Raw genomic sequence first — 20043 nt, 5'->3', positions numbered from 1 at the left:
CTCAGGAAATTAATAAAAAAAAGGATTTTATATACAGAAATGCCGGCCCTTCGAAAAGTATAATCATGAATATGTTCTCAGTACTTGGTTTGGGCCCCTTTTGCATGAATTACTGCCTCAATGTGGCATGGCATGGCTTTTATCAGCCTGTGGCACTGCTGAGGTGTTATGGAAGACCAGGATGCTTTAATAGTGGCCTTCAGCTATTCTGTATTGTTCGGTCTCATGTCTCTCGGCAATGCCCCATAGATTCTCTTTTTTCTTTAGCCCAGGTAAGTCACTTCTGACATTGTTTGTTGTTCATGGGCGGCTTCACAAGAGGAATACGACATTTGAAGCCCATGTCCAGTATCCGTCTGTGTGTGGTGCACAACACCAGCCTCAGTCCACTCCTTGTGAAGCTCCCCCACACTTCTGATTGGCCTTTTCCTAACAAGAAAAAAAAAAAGAACTGGTCTGTTGCTCAGTGGTCCAAAGTCCTCTTTTCTGATGAGAGCATATTTTGCATCTCATTTGTAAACCAAGGTCCCAGAGTATGGAGGAAGAATGGTGAGGCACACAATCCCAGATGCTTGAAGTCCAGTGTGAAGTTTCCACAGTCTGTGTTGATTTGGGGAGCCATGTCATCTGCTGGTGTTGGTACACTGTGCTTTATTAAGTCCAGAGTCAACACAGCCATCTACCAGGACATTTTAGAGCACTTCATGCTTCCTTTAGCAGACAAGCTTTATGGAGATACTGACTTTTTCAGCAGGGCTTGGCACCTGCTCACACTGCCAAAGTACCAAAACCTGGTTCAATGGCCATGGGATTACTGTGCTGGATTGGCCAGCAAACTCGCCTGACCTAAACCCCATAGAGAATCTATGGGGCATTGCCAAGAGAAAGAGGAGAGACATGAGACCAAAAAAATGCAGAAGAGCTGAAGGCTGCTATTGAAGCATTCTGGTTTTCCACAACACCTCAGCAATGCCACAGGCTGATAGAATCCATGCCATGCCGCATTGAGGCAGTAATTCATGCAAAGGGATCCAAACCAAGTACTGAGTACACATGCACAATGGTACTTTTCAGAGGGCTGACATTTCTGTTTTTAAAATCCTTTTTTTATTGATTTTATGTAATATTCTAATTTTCTGAGATTTTGGATTTGGGGTCATTGTAAATTGTAAGCCACAATCATCAAAATTATATCAAATAAAGGCTTGAAATATCTAATATCTCACTTTGCATGTAATGAGTATATATATATATATATATATATATATATATATATATATATATATATATATATATATACATACACTAGTTTCAATGAATTTTGCACAATATTCTAATTTTCCTAGTTTCACCTGCATAGCGGATATTTAGTAGCAGCACATCTAATCTCTGTTGACCATCTGTAATTAGTAGACCATGAGTGAGCAAGAAAATATAGTATTTGGGTTGCAATATTTGTGATGTCAACAATATGCTTTACCATAACTTCAACTACACTACACTAATAAGCAGAGCAGCTGATAAATATATTGGAAGCATTGTTTATATACTGTACGTAATTGGCACCGCCTGACTTTTACGTACAGTATATAAACTGTACGAAAAGCCTGACTTTCGCTGACTGGGGTCAACTTGAAGTGCACTCTGCTTCTACAACTCATTTAAGTACTTAAAATCTAGTTAAATTATTAATGCTTTAAGGATGTTTTCACTGTTTAGATATTTTTTGTCTCTATAGGATGGACATAGCCCAGTAATACTTAGAAATTTGGAAATCTATACCCAAAGCAACATCTATGACAGAGGCCAGAAGAGTACTGCTATTTCTTACAGTTAGTTTATAAAATAGCTTGTAGGATTAAAAAGAATAGCACATAGGATTAATTAGACATGGTTAGGATATCCAATGCTGTACCTGCTGCACATTGCAACCAACCACCTGTCTCTTAAATACAATTTCTAATGTCATTTCCAGGAAAAGCAGCCCAAAAAAACTGGTGAGAGCAGATTCCGTCAGTGAGCTTCCTGCTCCTAGAAGGCTTAGGTGGAAGTGCTCTCCAGAGATCCAGGGACACTTAGCATCATCAGCTGACAAGCTCCAAAGGTATTTACTATGCTTTATTCATTATTATCTATATGATAGCAAAGGCTTTGTTTTCTCTCCCTACTTACACAGTCTATATACCACACTATTCTACCATCAAATATCTGTCTTTCTCGCTCAACTTCAATTAGGGTATACTTTGCAATCCACGCAGAACAACGTTTTGAGCCATATATAGTGTAATTGTTAGCATTGCTGCCTCACTGCACTGAGGTCATGGGTCCATGGGTAGGTTAATTGACTCCCAACAATTAACCTTCGTGTGTAACTGTATGCCTGTGAATGTGTTTATGACAAACTAGATGGGTCAAGTGTTTAACGGCCATCAAATTCTATGTTTCTATGTTGCATAAGTGTAAAATTTACATCTGGCACAGGGTGCCTAGACACACAGTGTGTGAACCACTGGACAAGAGTGTGCTAAAAGCCCCAGAGCAGAGAGTGACACCCCAGGAAAGAAAGAGGAACTCCATGGGTTGTGATAGGTACAGGATAAACGAACACTGTATATGTGATATTTCATAACCTCACTTTCTCTGATCTTAATAAAATCTTAATCTGGAAGTAGGCAACAATCTATTACCAACCGAAAGAAGTTGTGGCTCATATTCCTGTAGTTACCATTTGCTTGGCAAACTGTATCTATGAATTGATTACATACATAATAAATCCATAATGGGATTTTTCTTGTGCAAAAAACCTGCGCACCGGGAGTATTGTGATAATTTTGGCAATCGCCAAATGACCAGATACGTGCCTAATTTACCTACCATTCAAACAGGAGGAATGTACGAAAAAGAGGTCATTTGCCGATCAGGCCAAATGACCAGAATGTACAACGCAAGTATTACAAGCCCCATTTAAGTCATAATCAGGCTGAAAGATAGTTTTTTGATTAAAAAAAAAAAAATGCCAATGTCAGGCCAATTGAGCTTCCAGCAATTAAGTTATCTGATCAAATTGCCTGTGTTTGGCCAAGTTGATTAATAAATAATGCTACAAAACATGATAGAGCTGCAACTCTCTCTTCTGTCCGGTCTCTCCAGCCTCTATAGTTTATCAGATAATCTTAAACAAAGCAACACGTAGCGCGTTATTCATTCACTAATAGGGCCCGATTCAGACCTGATCGGTGTTGTGCAAATTCGCACAGCAGATAATTATCAAATGACTGTGCATGCACCACAATGCGCAACCGCGACGCCAAACAGCGATATAATGGTGTGAAAATTTAGATCGCTAGGCGTAAGCAAGGTTATTGACAGGAAGCGGAGGTATAAGGGTTGTAATTGGCCATTTTCTGGGAGTGTCAGGAAAAACGCAGGCGTTCCCAAGCACTTTCTGGGAGGGTGTGTGTCGTCAGCTCCAGCCCTGATCAGCCTGTTTGTATCGCACTGTAGGAGTAAGTCCTGGGCTACGCACAGACTACAAAAACCATTTGATGGTGAGCAAGTTGCGAACTGATTTGCAGATGTCTGCTGCCTGGCGAAGTTTTCGCACAGCATACACATGCATTTGCACGTGGCGGGTTTTCACTCTCCATGGGCTGTGACTATCTGATCGCAGCCCAACGATCAGGTCTGAATTAGGCCCATAGTCTTTACCTTCAACACTTTGCACCAGACTCATAGGGTGGAATTCAAATGTTTGAAAAGTCGGTTTGTTGTCTGTTTTTTCCTGTCTATTAGATAGGAAAAACAGACTCCCAAACTGACTTTTCAAACATTTGAATCTCCCCCATGGAGTGAATGTTGCAGAAATGTTAAAATATTGGCAAATACTGATTGAAGCTAACCCATTAGGTTTGTTCCTGCCAACGCTGTATAAACAGTAATGAAAACAAGCATATTAAGTAGTGATTAATAGCACCACACACACACAGTGTGGCCAGAATGTTTCCTGTCTCTATAGAAAGCAATTAACAAAATGCTTTGTGTCCAATATGCTTTACTTTGATGTCACACAGTAATATTTAACAAGAGTAACACAAAGTCATATAGGTAGCTGAACTCAGCTGAAGTTACAAGTGCACCCAAATTAAATATTGCACCAATATGCTAGAATATCAAATATACCAGTCTTATGTGTAAAGGGTAAAAAAGAATGAGCAATTTAGATACATAAAGAGGATATATGTATTAGCCAAACTGTGCACTTTACTGTATGTGTTTAATTAATGTAGCTCTCAGTATTATTATAATCTTTTATTTTGAAGTGTCCATAGTGCCATGTATAGGAACATACAGCACAGTTACATAGTGAATGGGTAACACTGACCCGCACAGCACATTTCATTTGGCTGTACACTCTATAGTAGGTCACTCTGTGCTAAGGGGCATATCTGGTACTTTTTGACCCCCTCATTATCATGTCCCACCTAATCTCCCCCATATTATCATATACGCCATCAATCCCTCCAATACCATCACCTCAATTATCTATTATGCCACACAGTAGTTCTCTCAATTCACATTACACCAGATAGGACTAGACAGTGCTTTTATACAGTATAATACTTGAACTCACTACACCTTCTGCGGCAGGATTAGAGAGTGAATGGGAGGGCGCGCGGTGCTGGCATATCTAGTGATTCATAGAGAGACGACTCACCGGAATACCAGTGGCACCAGCAATTGTGCTGGCAGCATCTGACATTAGAGTGTGCCTAGGCACACCATGGACACCATGTGCGCAGGAGGCCCTATGATGAGTGAGCACACAGGACAAGTTCATAACTTTATACATAAACAAATATACAGAATTATAATTATGCAGAGAACATAGTAAAGCATAACCAGTCAGGGGTACACTTCAGGGACATTTTTGAAAGTGAACTCGTTGCAAGAAATACCATCCTTGCACGATAGTTACTAATGTCAACACATGCAAGACACAGTTCACATTATGCCATACAGTGTTAACAGTAAATATTATGCCATATAGAATTGCCCCCTGTTCATATTATGCTGCAATATAGTGCCCCAATATAATGTCATATTTAGTGTCCTAGTTATTATTAAGTGCAGGGATTCTAGATCCTAATATATCACATTACAGAGCCCCGCCACCGGTTCATACTGTGCTCAATCCCCACCCCCCTCAGAGCTCAATCCCACCCCCTCTCCACACTTCACAAAGGCTGTAGTCAAGGAGAAGCCTAAACTCCAACTGTTTCAGACTTGCTGATTGGTTCAGCTGTGCCTGGGAGGGTGAAACAGGAGTGCAAGAGTTGGGTCATATCAACGTGAGAGGCAAAGGTTGCTACCTATATGAGTGCCGATAGAGAAGTCCATGCTTTTCAAACTGGATAATGGGCCTGACCCAGTTGCATAGTCATCTACCAATTCATGACATTACCCACTATCTGACCTAGATCCGGGGCTCTCTAAACCTCTGGGTACCATAGCAATGGAATCTCCTGCATCTACTTTAGCTACGTCCATGATCATTTTCTTAATATGCGGAACCTTTAAAATCCATGGAATGCAAAGGTCAAATAAAGAGTATCTGTAGAACTGTTCGGGTTCAAGCACAGCCTACTTCCTTGGTACCACTTGCTCCTCTTCAATTTGAACTTATGTTTTATGAAATTGTATTGCTTGGTTAACCCAGATTAACTATTATCCAATCCTGCTTTCCAATACATTCCTGTACATGGATCTACTGCATATGTGTGCTCTGGGTTGCAGCTAGGTGTATGCAGGCGGTGCCGCCACACAGAGCACAGGGCTCCATGGGCTGCACCACACACCTGGAATGGCACCCTGCAGCCAGTATTGATGTGGCACTTTGGAAGCTTTGGGCATGCACCCTGCTGTCTGTAACACCACTCGGAGCACTTAGGGTGGCGGTGCCAGCACAGGGTGCTCAGTGCCCTTGTTACGGCACGGAGTGTGCTTGGTTTATTTCATGCACTAATGGCTACACATGCGCAAATAGACAAGCTGGGTCAAAACCCAGGAGTAAAGTGATAGCGAAAGCACTACATTTAGTTAGCAAGTGAAAGCTCTATAGGCTAAGAATTTGTCAGTTTATTATGTAATTACTTTTTTTTTTCTTTTTTACAGGATAGTGAATAATCTTGATTTCACAGTGTATAGGTTTAAGAACTATGGAAAAGAGTTCATAAAAAAACAGAGAATGAGCCCAGATGCCTTCATTCAGGTGTCCCTTCAGCTTGCATTTTACAGGTAAAGAGAACACGTATATATATAAATTATATTTGGAAGTGAAATTTTTATTTTCAAAGTAAATCTGCTCTTCAATGTTTGTTCTAGGCTGGGGGCGTGACACCATACTCTGACAAATTCTTATGAACAGAAAATGTTAAAGGAGGAAAAGTCATTGGGGAAAAGCATAAACTACCTCCATTGTTTATTGGTTTTTGTTCATCCTACTGTAAATTATAAGCACATTAAAATTCACTGATTACATTGCATACCTCCCAACTGTCCCGATTCCAGTCGGACAGTCCTGCTCATTGGACACTGTCCCGCTCATGGGCCCCAGTGTCCTGCGGCCGGGGGAGGCAGGTTGGGAGAGCCTGTGGTCAACGCTGCTCTGCTCAGCAGCTGGTGATCACTGAATAGATGTAACGGTGCAGGAAGGCGAGCATGGGGCTGCCCAGCTGCTTGTGGAACACTGGGCACCCCCCAAAATGATGATAACTGGGGCTGTGCGGCGAGGCCACTCCCTCCATCTGATGCCATGCCTCCTCCATCCAATGCCACACACCCTTTTTTGGGTGTGGGCATGCCTCCAGCACGCAAGGTCCTGGTTTCATACCTTCAAAAGTTGGGAGACATGCATTGTATGCCTACCCATGTGGAATCCATGGAGGGAGGTACAGGTGGGACCTTCAGGGGGGCATTCATTAAGCTTCACAATGCCATGAATAACAGCATCATGCAGGGGAGGGCATGGCTTAAAGACACAACTCACCGTGAATTGCGTCCTCAAACCACTACACTATGGAAGTGAGAAGGAACAGAGAGTCTGGTCTCATCTCCATGGAATCTTGGAAAACTAATTTCAGGAGTCAGCAAGTATGACACACAGTCATACATGGGGCCAGATTTAGGTTTGTAAGTAAAGCAAAAAAGCAAGCAACTAGGCAAAACCATGTTGCACTGCAGATGGGGCAGTGTAACGTGCAGAGAGAGATTTGGGTGGGGTGTGTTCAAACTGAAATCTAAATTGCAGTGTAAAAATAAAGCTGCCTAACATTTGTGGTCTACATACAAAAGCAGCCAGTATTTACCCTGCAGAGAAACAATATAAATGTATTTGCTCCCCTTGCATGGCAACATGGTGTGTTCTAGACATATAGTTACAGTACATGGGTTTTTTTTTTGCAAGCACTAGAAATTGACAAAACCTGTCATTCAGACAAATTGGTTTAATTACACTTTTGTTCCGTTTGCCAGTGTTTGTAGCAAATGGTCGATTGTCATTTGCTCTCATCCATTACCAGATTTTCATTCCAACCAGCCAGATATGGCAGATGATCAGCCAGATAATTGTATAATGTATGCCCAGGATAATCTGAGAGTTCTCTCAGGTTACTGCAAGGGTCTCTCAATCATCCATGTAATGTCTATTGCAGCTGTGAAGCGTTTACAATACGCGCTATGCCCGAATCAGTGTATATCTTACAGGATATTATGTAACACCAGCTCATTTCTCTCACAATAGAGTAAGAACCTACCACTACGTAAATAAATAAATCACTTTTACCTTTATGATCATCATTTAGTGTGGAAAGCAGATTTGCAAATGCAAACAAAGTGCAAATGTAAACAAAATTGCTGACTAACGTTTATTGTATCTTGATTCATGATGTGATGGAGATGACTTCCATTTTCATGACAGAATAAACTAGACATGGTGGCATTTGAAATTGGTCAAATTTTATCATGACAATTCATTTAAAGGATAATCAGTTAAATATATATGTTGGCAAAGAACAGACAAGAAACAAAACAAAGTCATACATTCAAGAGGGAACATCCAACTGTGATGTCTTTGAGCTCACTGCATTACAGCCTTGGAGATTATCAATTCTCCAGCTGACTGCCTGCCCCTGTCACCAAATGTATGCAACTCCCTCGCCCTATAATAAGTAATCCATACTACTGCCTTAATGCAAAAAAAAAAAAAAAAGCAAACAGAACCAACTGAAGGTGCATACACACTGGGGTTTTTTGCCCAGCGTGAATACACAGCGATGATCGTGGACATCGCTGGCAGGAAAATAGCTCACTGCATACACACGGAGGTATTTTCCCTGTGCCAGCGATGTCCGGGGATGGGGGTGAAGCACTTTCCACAGTAGGAGACTGTGGAAAGTGCTTCACTTGGCTGTACAAACAGCCCGACGGACTGCGGCGGCTAGCGATGATGCAGGAGCGCGCATCAGCGCTCACCGCTAGCCAGTACACAAAGGACGAGTTTGAGCTCAAAGTAGCTCAAAATGCCAAAAGTGCGCTATTTTGAGCTCAAAATCGGCCAGTGTGTATGGGCCTTTACGCCAAGCTGAGCTGGAATAACAGTCTCTCCCATCATTATGTGATACCAGCCACAGCCTGGTCAATACAGGTCAGAATGCTTTAACAAAATAATATGAGAAAGGGCAAAAGAAAGCCTGCCCACAACTGCCAGAGCACTTTGTAACATTTCTATTTGATATGCATTGTCATTTATTACTTTTACTATACACATTTCCATATGTCACTATATTTTAACGCCTTAACATCTTTTTTAAGTTCAAATAATGTTTATAAGCTTCCACAAAAAAATATAGTTGTTTTAGGTACAGAAGTGATATCTATACCTACGTTTACTGAATGCAGTTGTTACTATTGTTCGAATACAGGCATGTCCAAACTGCGGCCCTCCAGCTGTTGAGAAACCACACATCCCAGCATGCCCTGACACAGCTTTTGCATTCTCTGACAGCAAAACTGTGTCAGGGCATGCTGGGATATGTACTGTAGTTTCACAACAGCTGGAGGCCACAGTTTGGACATGCCTGTTCTAATAGAAAGAAGGTTATTATCATGCCAAAGTGAGCATACACAACTAAGAGTTGATACTAAACATATTTCCTCAGTGTCACAACAGAAGTTATTTTTTTAATATTTATTTTATTGTGTAGATGCCACAGGAAGCTTGTCCCAACTTACGAAAGTGCTTCTATACGACGATTTCGAATGGGGAGAGTGGACAACATAAGATCATCTACTGCTGAAGCACTAGTATTTGTAAAGGCTATGGTGGATGGGAAAAGCACAGTACCGGTAAATGTAGTTTCTATATTTAGAGCATATAATATGGGATCCTGCCCTTTCACATTTGAGCCTAATTAATTCCTTTGTTATACTGTACAATGAACTACTATAATATTGCAAAGAAAACATATTAAAGGTACTAAAAAAAATAAAAAAAAATAGTTTGATCGTTTTGTTGTCTTTCGGATGAATTCAAAACGGAAAATGCTGCCATTAGTAATGGCCACCTACTGTATGTTTAAATATAAAATTAAAATAAAAAAGTACAAAATAAAATGTGACTGAAAAAAACAGAAACTTGGAAAAACATTTGTGTGTGTGTGGGGGGGGGGGGGGAATCTTTGTACTAAGCCTTGAAGAGAGATAAAGTAGATGGAGATAAAGTACCAGTTAACCAGATCCTAACTGTCATTTTTAAAACACAGCCTGTAACATGGCAGTTAGAAGCTGATTGGCTGGGACTTTATACCCATCTACTTTATCTGTCTCCAAGGCTTAGAACAGGCATTCCCAACCTCGGTCCTCGAGGAACACCAACAGTGCAGGTTTTAGTGATATCCAGGCTTCAGCACAGATGGTTAAATCAAAATAACTGAGGTACTAATTAAGTCAACTGTGTTCAAGCCTGGATATCACTAAAACCTGCACTATTAGTGTGCCTTGAGGACCGAGGTTGGGAAACACTGGCTTAGAACATAGACCCCTTTGTTTCATAATCATCATGCAGAGTTTTGACAGTAGCCTAAGAAGTCTGTAGCTTCCTGCTTGTCCCCTATCCCGTAGGCGTTTCTATAATGGGTGCACTGCACCTATAGAGTATCCTTTCCCCTCTGAAGTCCCATGGCAACAGCCCTGCAGTGTGGGCACAAATCACTTGGAAAATGGCTGCTGCTGCAATTTTCAAGTGATTTGCGCATGCACACTGGAGATGTGCCCAGGAACAAGGCACAGGGCCCCGGAGACCTGCGCATGCGCAGTAGACTCTGGCACTATGCCAGAGTCTACTAGCTGCCGGAGAGAAGGGGGCCGGCAACAGAAGCTGCACGTGGGTCCCCTCCTCTTAAAATGCCCTCACCCTTTCCTATCACAACACTGTCACATGTCAGCATATCCGCATCTTACAAAATTGCTGGAGAGGATTGGTCACTGCTTCTCACAATGGGGGATATTCAGGTTTGTCAGCAAACCACATTAATGGGCAAAACCATGTGCAGTGCAGGTGGGGCAGATGTAACATGTGCAGAGAGAGTTAGATTTGGGTGGGTTATGTTGTTTCTGTGCAGGGTAAATACTGGCTGCTTTATTTTTACACTGCAATTCAGTTTTCAGTTTGAACACATCCCACCCAAATCTAATGGGCCCTACACACTGGCCGACATCACTGCACGATATGAACGATCTCGTTCATTAATGAACGAGATAACGTTCATATCGTGCAGTGTGGAGGCACCAGCGATGAACGATGCGCGGCCCCGCGCTCGTTCATCGCTGGTGCCATGTCGGCTGTGCATGCAGGCCAATATGGACGAGATCGTCCATATTTGCCTGCACATCTACGGCGCCGGGTGACGGGGGGAGTGAAGAAACTTCACTCCCCCCGTCACTGCCCCCCCGCCGCCGGGTCGCCCGTCGGCCGTATCGGCCGTCGGGCACCTCGGCGGCACATCGCGTAATGTGTAGGGCCTATAACTCTCTTTGCACATGTTATATCTGTCCCACCTGCAGTGCACATGGTTTTGGTCATTGGTGTGCATTTTTTGGTTTGCTAACAAACCTGAATAAAGCCCAATACAGTATGTATACACTCATATTCTGAAACACACTAGTGCTGCTTCAATCACTCTTATCTTATTATCTACAGTGCAGATTCTATCCCAGTCGTCTTCAAAACTGGAAACAGTCCGACATGCAGAGAAATGTGCAAAAAGATGGCATAACTGGGGCAGTTTTACTATTAGGTGAACCTTCTGTATGTGGTTTCCTATGGGACCTTACATACAGTAAGTGTCATTTAAAAGACTGAATGAGTGACATAATGTCACTTATCCAGTCATTTTAAAGCCACTGCAGCACCATGCTGACACAAAGGAGAGCAGCTGTGAGAAGTTGCTGTCTGCTGGCCCTCCACGCCAAAATTACACTGGGATTACAATGTTGGGCAGTGGCACTACCAAACTGGAGGATAAAGAGTAAGAAGCACATTGTATCTGCAGCTTCAGAGACACAGGGCACCAATGTATTTGCAAACAAATCTCAATCCATTTATTTAAACAAAGTACAGAGTAATAGTTGTAAACAAGAACCTTACCAGAATGTACAGTTTTCAAGTCCAATAAGTCATAATGATGAGCCCTAGCCCAATGTCACACCTTCCTCAAGGTCAGCTCAGATGGCAGCCTTGTGCTCAAAAAAGTCATCAGTAGAACAGGTCTCACCTGTAGCTGCAGAGCTTAGCCCTTGTTTCAGCAAAAGCATCTGTCAGGAACACCCACATATGAACACTGGCTTACAAAGCAAAGTCCTCCTCTATTACAATATTTTCAGCAGGTTATATCATCACGGCCAATATACTTTATTTTGTATTCCCAGGATCATAAGAAAATGGAATATTTGAAAGATGCGATTGCAGCACAGACACAGTACACTATTCTGGTATGTACTAGTAACCACTAAACTCTTTCTAAATGTACTCTGAATACGACAGGTGACCTAGAACAGGGTTATTAGCAGTCATCATGATACACTTCTGTTTGGTCAGACAAATTATTTTATGTTTGGGTTAGAATTGTCAGATATTCCTTAACAAAAGCCACTGAATTACAACTGCCAGTGGCTTTCATTTTGCTTGAGTGATGACGTTAACCTCTTAAGGGGGAGAGATCCGTGTTTAAAATCTAAGCAATCTGACTAGATTGCTTAGATTTTAAGCACAGATCTGGATTGTGTATGCCCCCTAGCGATGCGTGACCCCACGCATCGCTATCGCCGATGCTAGATTGAGCCTGCATGCAGGCTCAATCTAGTGGGTCGCTCACTTCACCGCTGTGTGAAGTGAGCGTCCCCCTGTCCGTCCCACCCCCTTCGCTCAGCACATCGCGCTGTGCTGAGCAGGTGGAGAGATGTGTGCTGAGCGGTCTGTGTTAAAATCGCTCAGCACACATATCTCCCGTCAGTACCCCCCTTTACTTACTTATATTGGCTGATTATTAATTTTTTTTGGAAATTGGCTTTTTTGATTGACTTAGGTCAAGAACACATATTTAAAACGTATTTAATCAAATTGCATTAAAAAAAGTTTTAACCTCTTACTTATATTGGTTGATTATTAATTTTTTTGGTAAATTGGCTTTTTTGATTGACTTAGGTCAAGAACACATATTTAAAATGTATTTAATCAAATTGCATCTTAATTTATGATTGCCATCACCTGCGCTGAAACACCTTTCTTACCCATTAACCTGTTCGACACAGGTGCCGGCAATCATAGAGAAAGAGGAAAGTCCAGAAGCAGAGCATTGTGTCCCTCCTGGAAAGGGTCATGTTGGGAGGTTTTGAAAAACATGATCTTGAACTTTAAACAATTTAACACCATTTAGAACAAAGATACCTCCTTCTGACGAGTCCGCAATATATCAGCCAATTGAAGGGATGTGTATAAATTGTCCACTGTGAAGCAATATCCTTTATGACGGGTACACACTGGAGCGACCGGCAATTGGGCCGATTTAAGGGATGATTTTCCTTGAGCCTGATAGCTAGTACACTGAATCCATGATTTAATTGGAGGCAATCAATTTTCCGGCTATCGGGATCCCAGCAGTCAGGATACTGCCGCCGGAATCCCACCTGCCGGCAATGCCGCCAGCAGGAATACCGGCTCACAGGGGCTATTCCCACTTATGGGTGTCCACGACACCCATAGAGTTGGAATAGATCCTGTGGCAGTCACATCAAGCCACAAAGCCCGCAAGGGGCCTCACAGCGCTCACCCTGCTGCCGACATTCTGGCAATCGCTCCAGTGTTTACCCGATTTCCTGATTTCAGGTTTCATCAACCTTATACAGGCTGATTTTGTTTCACACATGTACTGTAGATGGGTCTACTACCCTTGCCCGGCTGTCAGGATCCCGGTGTCTAGCATACCAGCGCTGGGATCCCAACTGCCAGAATGCCGGTAGTGGGGCGAGCACAAAAGAGCCCCTTGCGGGCTCACTGCGCAAGCCGCATCACACTATTTATTCTCCCTCCAGGGGTTTCGTGGACACCCCAAGAGGGAAAATAGTTGTCGGTATCCTGACACCGGTATGCTGAGTGCTAGTATCCCGACAGCTGGGATATGGAGTGCCACCCCTGTAGGTGGATCTGTTGGTTTGTATATACTGCTACCACCCCAGTCTGGCTTTGTACAGGAGCAGACTTTTGCTGATGGAGAGGTCTTGTCCTAGGGTCAGAATTTCAAAGAAGGGATTTGTCAAGTACAGTATGAATTAACAGGCCATTCTTTCAGTAAATTGGGATTGGGATGGGCATCTGCTTCAGCCTGATTGTCTGCAAAATCTAGGAATCTTTTTAGCAAGATAATCTGTCTTTGAGCTGTCACTGATGCAAAAATACCAGTCTTGCCAGGGCTATCCTCTGTGACCAGCATCACTCCAGCAGAGGTCTTTGTATCTAGTCGTGCAGCAATAGCACGGAGCTGAATGCCAGTATTTTGGCAGCTGGTGTTGGGATTCAATCAATGTCGGACTGGGGCATGAAGGGCCCACGGGGGGGATGCAGTGGTCTAGCCTTGTGATAAATATATGCATCATGGTAATGTATCAGATTAGTAATAGCAATGGACTGTAGAAAATACACCATAGTCCTGTGCAGTATAAGGTAACATATCCTACAGCAAGACTAGCACTGGTTCTATTGACGATGGCTGCTTGACAAGCGGAGGACTGGGGGTGGTAGCATAGATGTGTAGGACTCTGAATATTGTTTACCATTTGCATATTGTATATAGCAAAACATTTTTATGCATTTATTTAAAATGTCTCAAGTAACAACATGTTTGTATAATACTATTTGGGGGGTAGGTTTAGGCTATGGGGAGGAGGCTATGGGTAGGTTTAGGCTGCAGGAGATGGGGTTACCGTTAGGCTCTTGGGGGGAGGGTTAGGTTTAGGCTGCAGGAAGGGGAGGTAGGTTTACGCACCACCAGGGAGGGTTAGGCTGCGGTAAGGGATGGTCAGGGTTAGGGGTATACTTACCTTTCCCTGTCGAAATTCTAACCATTAGGATGCTGCGGTCGTTATTTTGACCGCCAGCATCACCAGCGCCAGCTTTCCGATCCCAACCCACATTAATTTGGTCACTTTGTGTAAATAATACATTTTTCACTTCAATTCGTATTAGTGTAAATCAGGGGTTTTCAACTCCAACAAGAAACGTTTTCAGGATTACTTTAATTCTACAGGTGATCTGACAGGGCTCAGTACAGGTGTGTGTGGTCAAGTGTGTGTGTGTGTGTGTGTGTGTGTGTGTGTGTGTGTGTGTGTGTGTGTGTGTGTGTGTATGTTTGCTGACCTGGCCATATATCACTGCAAATACCTGGTCTCTCTTCACATCCTGCCACACTCATCATGGGGACACATTTATACCAAAGCTCCAGTACAGGCGGGGGAGTGCAGATGACCCTGCAGCACCGATTGACCAAACTTGAGGTCCTCATCAGTCAAGGTGTCAAACTTGTAAAACTTAGCAAACGTGTTTACCCCTGACCACGTAGCTGCTCGGCACAGTTGTAAAGCCGAGACACCCCGGGCAGCCGCCCAGGAAGAGCCCGCCTTTCTAGTAGAATGGGCATTCACCGAAGTAGGTAACGGCAATCCTGCCGTGGACTGAGCGTGCTGAATCGTACCTCTGATCCAGCGCGCAATGGTCTGCTTAGAAGCAGGACACCCAATCTTGTTGGGAGCATACAGGACAAAAAGAGCCTCTGTTTTCCGTATCCGAGCTGTTCTTGCGACATAAATCTTCAAAGATCTGACCACATCCAGAGACTTTGACGCAGCGAAGGTGTCAGTAGCCACTGGCACCACAATCGATTGGTTTATATGGAAAGAAGAAACCACCTTTGGAAGAAATAGCTGACAAGTTCTGAACTCTGCCCTATCCTCGTGAAAGATCAAGTAAGGGTTCTTGTGAGATAAGGCCCCTAACTCAGACACCCGCCTTGCAGATGCCAAGGCCAACAGCATGACCACTTTCCAAGTGAGAAAGTTTAACTCTATCTCCTGGAGAGGTTCAAACCAATCTGATTGAAGGAACTGCAACACCACGTTAAGATCCCATGGTGCCACAGGAGGCACAAATGGAGGCTGGATGTGCAGAACCCCTTTCACGAACGTCTGAACTTCTGGAAGGGAGGCCAATTGTTTCTGAAAAAAAAACAAGGCCGAAATCTGGACCTTGATTGAACCCAATTGTAGGCCCGCATCCACACCTGCCTGAAGAAAATGGAGAAAACGTCCTTACTGAAACTCTTCCGTTGGAGCCTTCTTGGTTTCACACCAAGACACATATTTTCTCCAAATACGGTGGTAATGTTTAGACGTTGCTCCTTTCCTGGCCTGAATAAGAGTGGGAATGACGTCTTTAGGAATTCCCTTTCGGGCTAGGATCTGGCGCTCAACAGCCATGCCGTCAAACGTAGCCGTGGTAAGTCTTGATACACACACGGCCTCTGCAGCAGCAGGTCCTCGCGAAGAGGAAGAGGCAGAGGATCTTCTATGAGCAACTCCTGAAGATCTGGATACCAAGCCCTCCTTGGCCAGTCTGGGACAATGAGGATCACTCGAACCCTTGTTCTTCTTATGATTGAGAACTTTTGGTATTAGTGGAAGCGGAGGGAAAACATATACCGACCAAAACACCCACTGGGTCACCAGTGCATCCACTGCTATTGCTTGAGGGTCTCTCGACCTGGAACAATATCTCTGAAGCTTCTTGTTGAGACGGGATGCCATCATGTCTACTTGAGGAACTCCCCAAAGACTTGTCACCTCTGTGAAGACTTCTTGGTGGAGGCCCCACTCTCCTGGATGGAGATCGTGTCTGCTGAGGAAGTCTGCTTCCCAGTTGTCCACTCCCCGAATGAAAATTGCCGACAGAGCTCTTGCATGTCTTTCTGCCCAGAGGAGAATCTTTGTCACCTCTGCCATCGCCGCTCTGCTTTTCGTTCCGCCCTGCCGGTTTATGTACGCTACTGCTGTTACATTGTCCGACTGGATCTGTACCGGTTGATCTTGTAGAAGATGCACCACTTGTAGAAGGCCGTTGTAAATGGCTCTCAACTCCAGAACATTTATGTGAAGACAAGTTTCTTGACTTGACCATCTTCCTTGGAAGCTTATTTCCTGTGTGACTACACCCTAGCCTCGGAGACTTGCATCCGTGGTTACTAGGACCCAGTCCTGAATCCCGAACCTACGTCCCTCTAGTAGGTGAGAACTGTGTAGCCACCACAGAAGCAAAATTCTGGCTTTGGATGACAGGATTATTCTCTGGTGCATGTGTAGGTGGGATCCGAACCACTTGTCCAACCGTTCCCACTGAGTACTCTGGCATGGAATCGGCCAAACTGTATGGCCTCATAGGCTGCTACCATCTTTCCCAACAACCGAATGCATTGATGAATCGACACTCTTGTTGGTTTCAGAATTTGTTTGACCATTCTCTGGATTTCCAGAGCCTTTTCTACTGGAAGAAATACCCTCTGTACTTCTGTGTCCAGTATCATTCCCAGAAAAGACAACCTTGTCGTCGGTTCCAACTGCAACTTTGGAAAATTTATGATCCAACCGTGTTGTTGAAGTACTGTCAGGGAGAGTGCAATGTTCTGCACCAACCTTTCCCTGGACCTCACTTTTATCAGGAGATCGTCCAGGTAAGGAATTATATTGACTCCTTTCTGTCAAAGGAGGACCATCATCTCCGCAATCACCTTGGTGAACACCCTCGGTGCCGTGGAGAGTCCAAACGGCAACGTCTGAAATTGGTAATGACAATCCTGTATCGCGAATCTCAGATAAGCTTGATGCGGAGGATAAATGGGAACATGTAAGTAGGCATCCTTTATGTCCAGTGACACTATGAAATCCCCTTCCTCCAGACTGGAAATCACTGCCCTCAGGGATTCCATCTTGAACTTGAACCTTTTCAGGTAGAGATTCAGAGACTTCAGGTTTAGAATCGGTCTGACCGAGCCGTCCGGCTTCAGAACTACGAAGAGGCTTGAATAAAACCCTTCTCCCTGTTGTGACCCGGGAACCAGGACAATGACTTGATCCTGACATAATTTTTGTATTGCAGCTGCTACTACTTCTCTGTCTGGGAGGCCGATTTGAAAAATCGGCATGGGGGAACGTCTTGAAACTCCAGCTTGTACCCATGGGACTCTATTTTTAAGACCCACGGATCCAGGCCAGATTGAACCCAGAACTGACTGAAAAGTTTCAGACGTGCCCCCACCTGAGTGGAGTTCCGCAAGGGAGCGCCAGCGTCATGCTGCAGATTTGGCAGAAGCAGGGGTTGATTTCTGCTCCTGTGATCCTGGAGACACTGTGGATTTTTTTCCTCTTCCCCTTCCTTTACCTGCAAAGAAAGAGGAACCTTTACCATTTTTGTATCCATTGGGTCGAAAGGACTGCATCTGAGAGTGATGTGTCTTTTTCGCCGGCGCAGGAGCATAAGGCAAGAATGTCGACTTGCCTGCGGTAGCCGCAGAAACGAAAGCATCCAGCCCATCTCCAAACATGGCCTCACCTTTATACGGGAGAGCCTCCATATTCCTTCTGGAATCTGCATCAGCATTCCATTGGCGAATCCACAACGCCCACCAAGCTGAGACTGCCATGGTAGCAGCTTTTGATCCCAAGAGCCCAATATCTTTCATGGCTTCTAGCATGTACGCAACAGCGTCTTTGATATTACCTAACGTTAGGAAAATCTCGTCTATTTATTGTGTCAATTTCTGATGACAAGTTTTCTGACCACTTTTCAATAGCACTACTCACCCACGCACAGGCAATGGTAGGACTGAGTAGTGTCCCATTGGCTACATAAATAGATTTTAACGTAGTCTCTAACTTGCGGTCTGCCGGCTCTTTTAGTGAAGCTGTCTCAGGCGCAGGGAGAATCACCTTTTTTATTAACCGTGACAGGGCACTGTCTAAAACAGGGGGGGTGACTCCCACCTTTTCCTGTCCTCTGCCGGGAAAGGATAAGCAACCTGAATTCTTTTGTGAATTTGAAATTTCTTTTCAGGGTATGCCCAGACTCCCTCAAAGAGAGTGTTCAGCTCATGAGAAGGGGCAAAAGTTACATTAATTTTATTTTCCTTATAAAAATAAGCCTTCTCCTGAGATAAAGGAGGGGCTTCCGTTACCTCTTAGACTTCCTTTATAGCCACAATCATGTACTGAATGTTTTTCGCTAATTTAGGATCTATTCCCCTGTAATCACTAGTGTCGACATAGGAATCAGAGTCCGTGTCGGTATCGGTTTGTACTACATATGCAAATGACCTTTTATGTGACCCAGAGGGGTCCCCCTGTGGATGAAAAGGCAGAACTATTAAAAATCACATCTTCGACTAATTTTCTCCAGCATTCTGCATGAGACTCAGACTTATCCAATCTCTTACTGATATTATTCACACTATCACATAATTCTTTCACCCATTCAGGCTCATGGTGTGCCGGCAGCGCCACCACATTACAACTCTGTGTCCCTAAAATGGCTCCCTCAGAAGAAGACCTCCCTGCCTCAGACATGTCACACACGTGTACAATCACACCACAGACACTCCGGGACTTATAGGGGACAGACCCACAGTAAAATCTGTCAGAGGGACACAGAAATGGATTTGCCAGCTCACAACTCAGCGCCCCTGACAGAAAAAACGAGTTTTATGGTAAGAACTTACCTTTGTTAAAACTCTTTCTGCGAGGTACACTGGGCTCCACAAGGAATGGACAATGGGGTGTAGAGTAGGATCTTGATCCGAGGCACCAACAGGCTGAAAGCTTTGACTGTTCCCAGAATGCATAGCGCCGCATCCTATATCACCCCGCCTCCCTGCACAGGATCTCAGTTTTTAGTTAACCAGTCCAATGCAGTAGCAGGAAAAGAGACGACAACGGTTAGTAGCCACAACACTGCATTCTCGCGACAGGAGACGTGTCAGCGGCTAATGCCATACCAACCCAAAGAAGCTAAGTGTGTCAGGGTGGGCGCCTTGTGGAGCCCAGTGTACCTCGCAGAAAGAGTTTTAACAAAGGTAAGTTCTTACCATAAAACTCGTTTTCTGCTGTGGGGTACACTGGGCTCCACAAGGAATGGACAATGGGGATGTCCTAAAGCAGTTCCTTATGGGAGGGGATGCACTGTAGCGGGCACAAGAACCCGGCGTCCAAAGGAAGCATCCTGGGAAGCGGCAGTATCGAAGGCATAGAACCTTATGAACGTGTTCACAGAGGACCATGTAGCCGCCTTGCACAATTGTTCAAGGGTCGCACCACATTGGGCCGCCCAAGAAGGTCCAACAGACCGAGTAGAGTGGGCCTTAATGTGATCAGGAGCAGAGAGACCAGCCTTTACAT

At 44.1% G+C, this 20043-nt stretch overlaps 1 protein-coding gene across 1 annotated transcript in view; it reads left to right on the top strand.

Moving 5' to 3' along the window:
• Window positions 1-20043, top strand: part of CHAT (choline O-acetyltransferase) — a 248852-nt gene that overhangs the window by 193802 nt on the left and 35007 nt on the right. The window contains exons 10-13 of the mRNA XM_063958862.1: window positions 1976-2104; window positions 6172-6294; window positions 9261-9402; window positions 11983-12045. Coding sequence (XP_063814932.1) covers window positions 1976-2104; window positions 6172-6294; window positions 9261-9402; window positions 11983-12045 — 457 coding nt within the window. The remainder of the gene's footprint in view (window positions 1-1975; window positions 2105-6171; window positions 6295-9260; window positions 9403-11982; window positions 12046-20043) is intronic.

Source organism: Pseudophryne corroboree, chromosome 3 (genome assembly GCF_028390025.1).
Source record: "Pseudophryne corroboree isolate aPseCor3 chromosome 3, aPseCor3.hap2, whole genome shotgun sequence".
NCBI classification, from domain to species: Eukaryota; Metazoa; Chordata; class Amphibia; order Anura; family Myobatrachidae; genus Pseudophryne; species Pseudophryne corroboree.
This window is presented reverse-complemented; position numbering and strand designations above follow the sequence as displayed.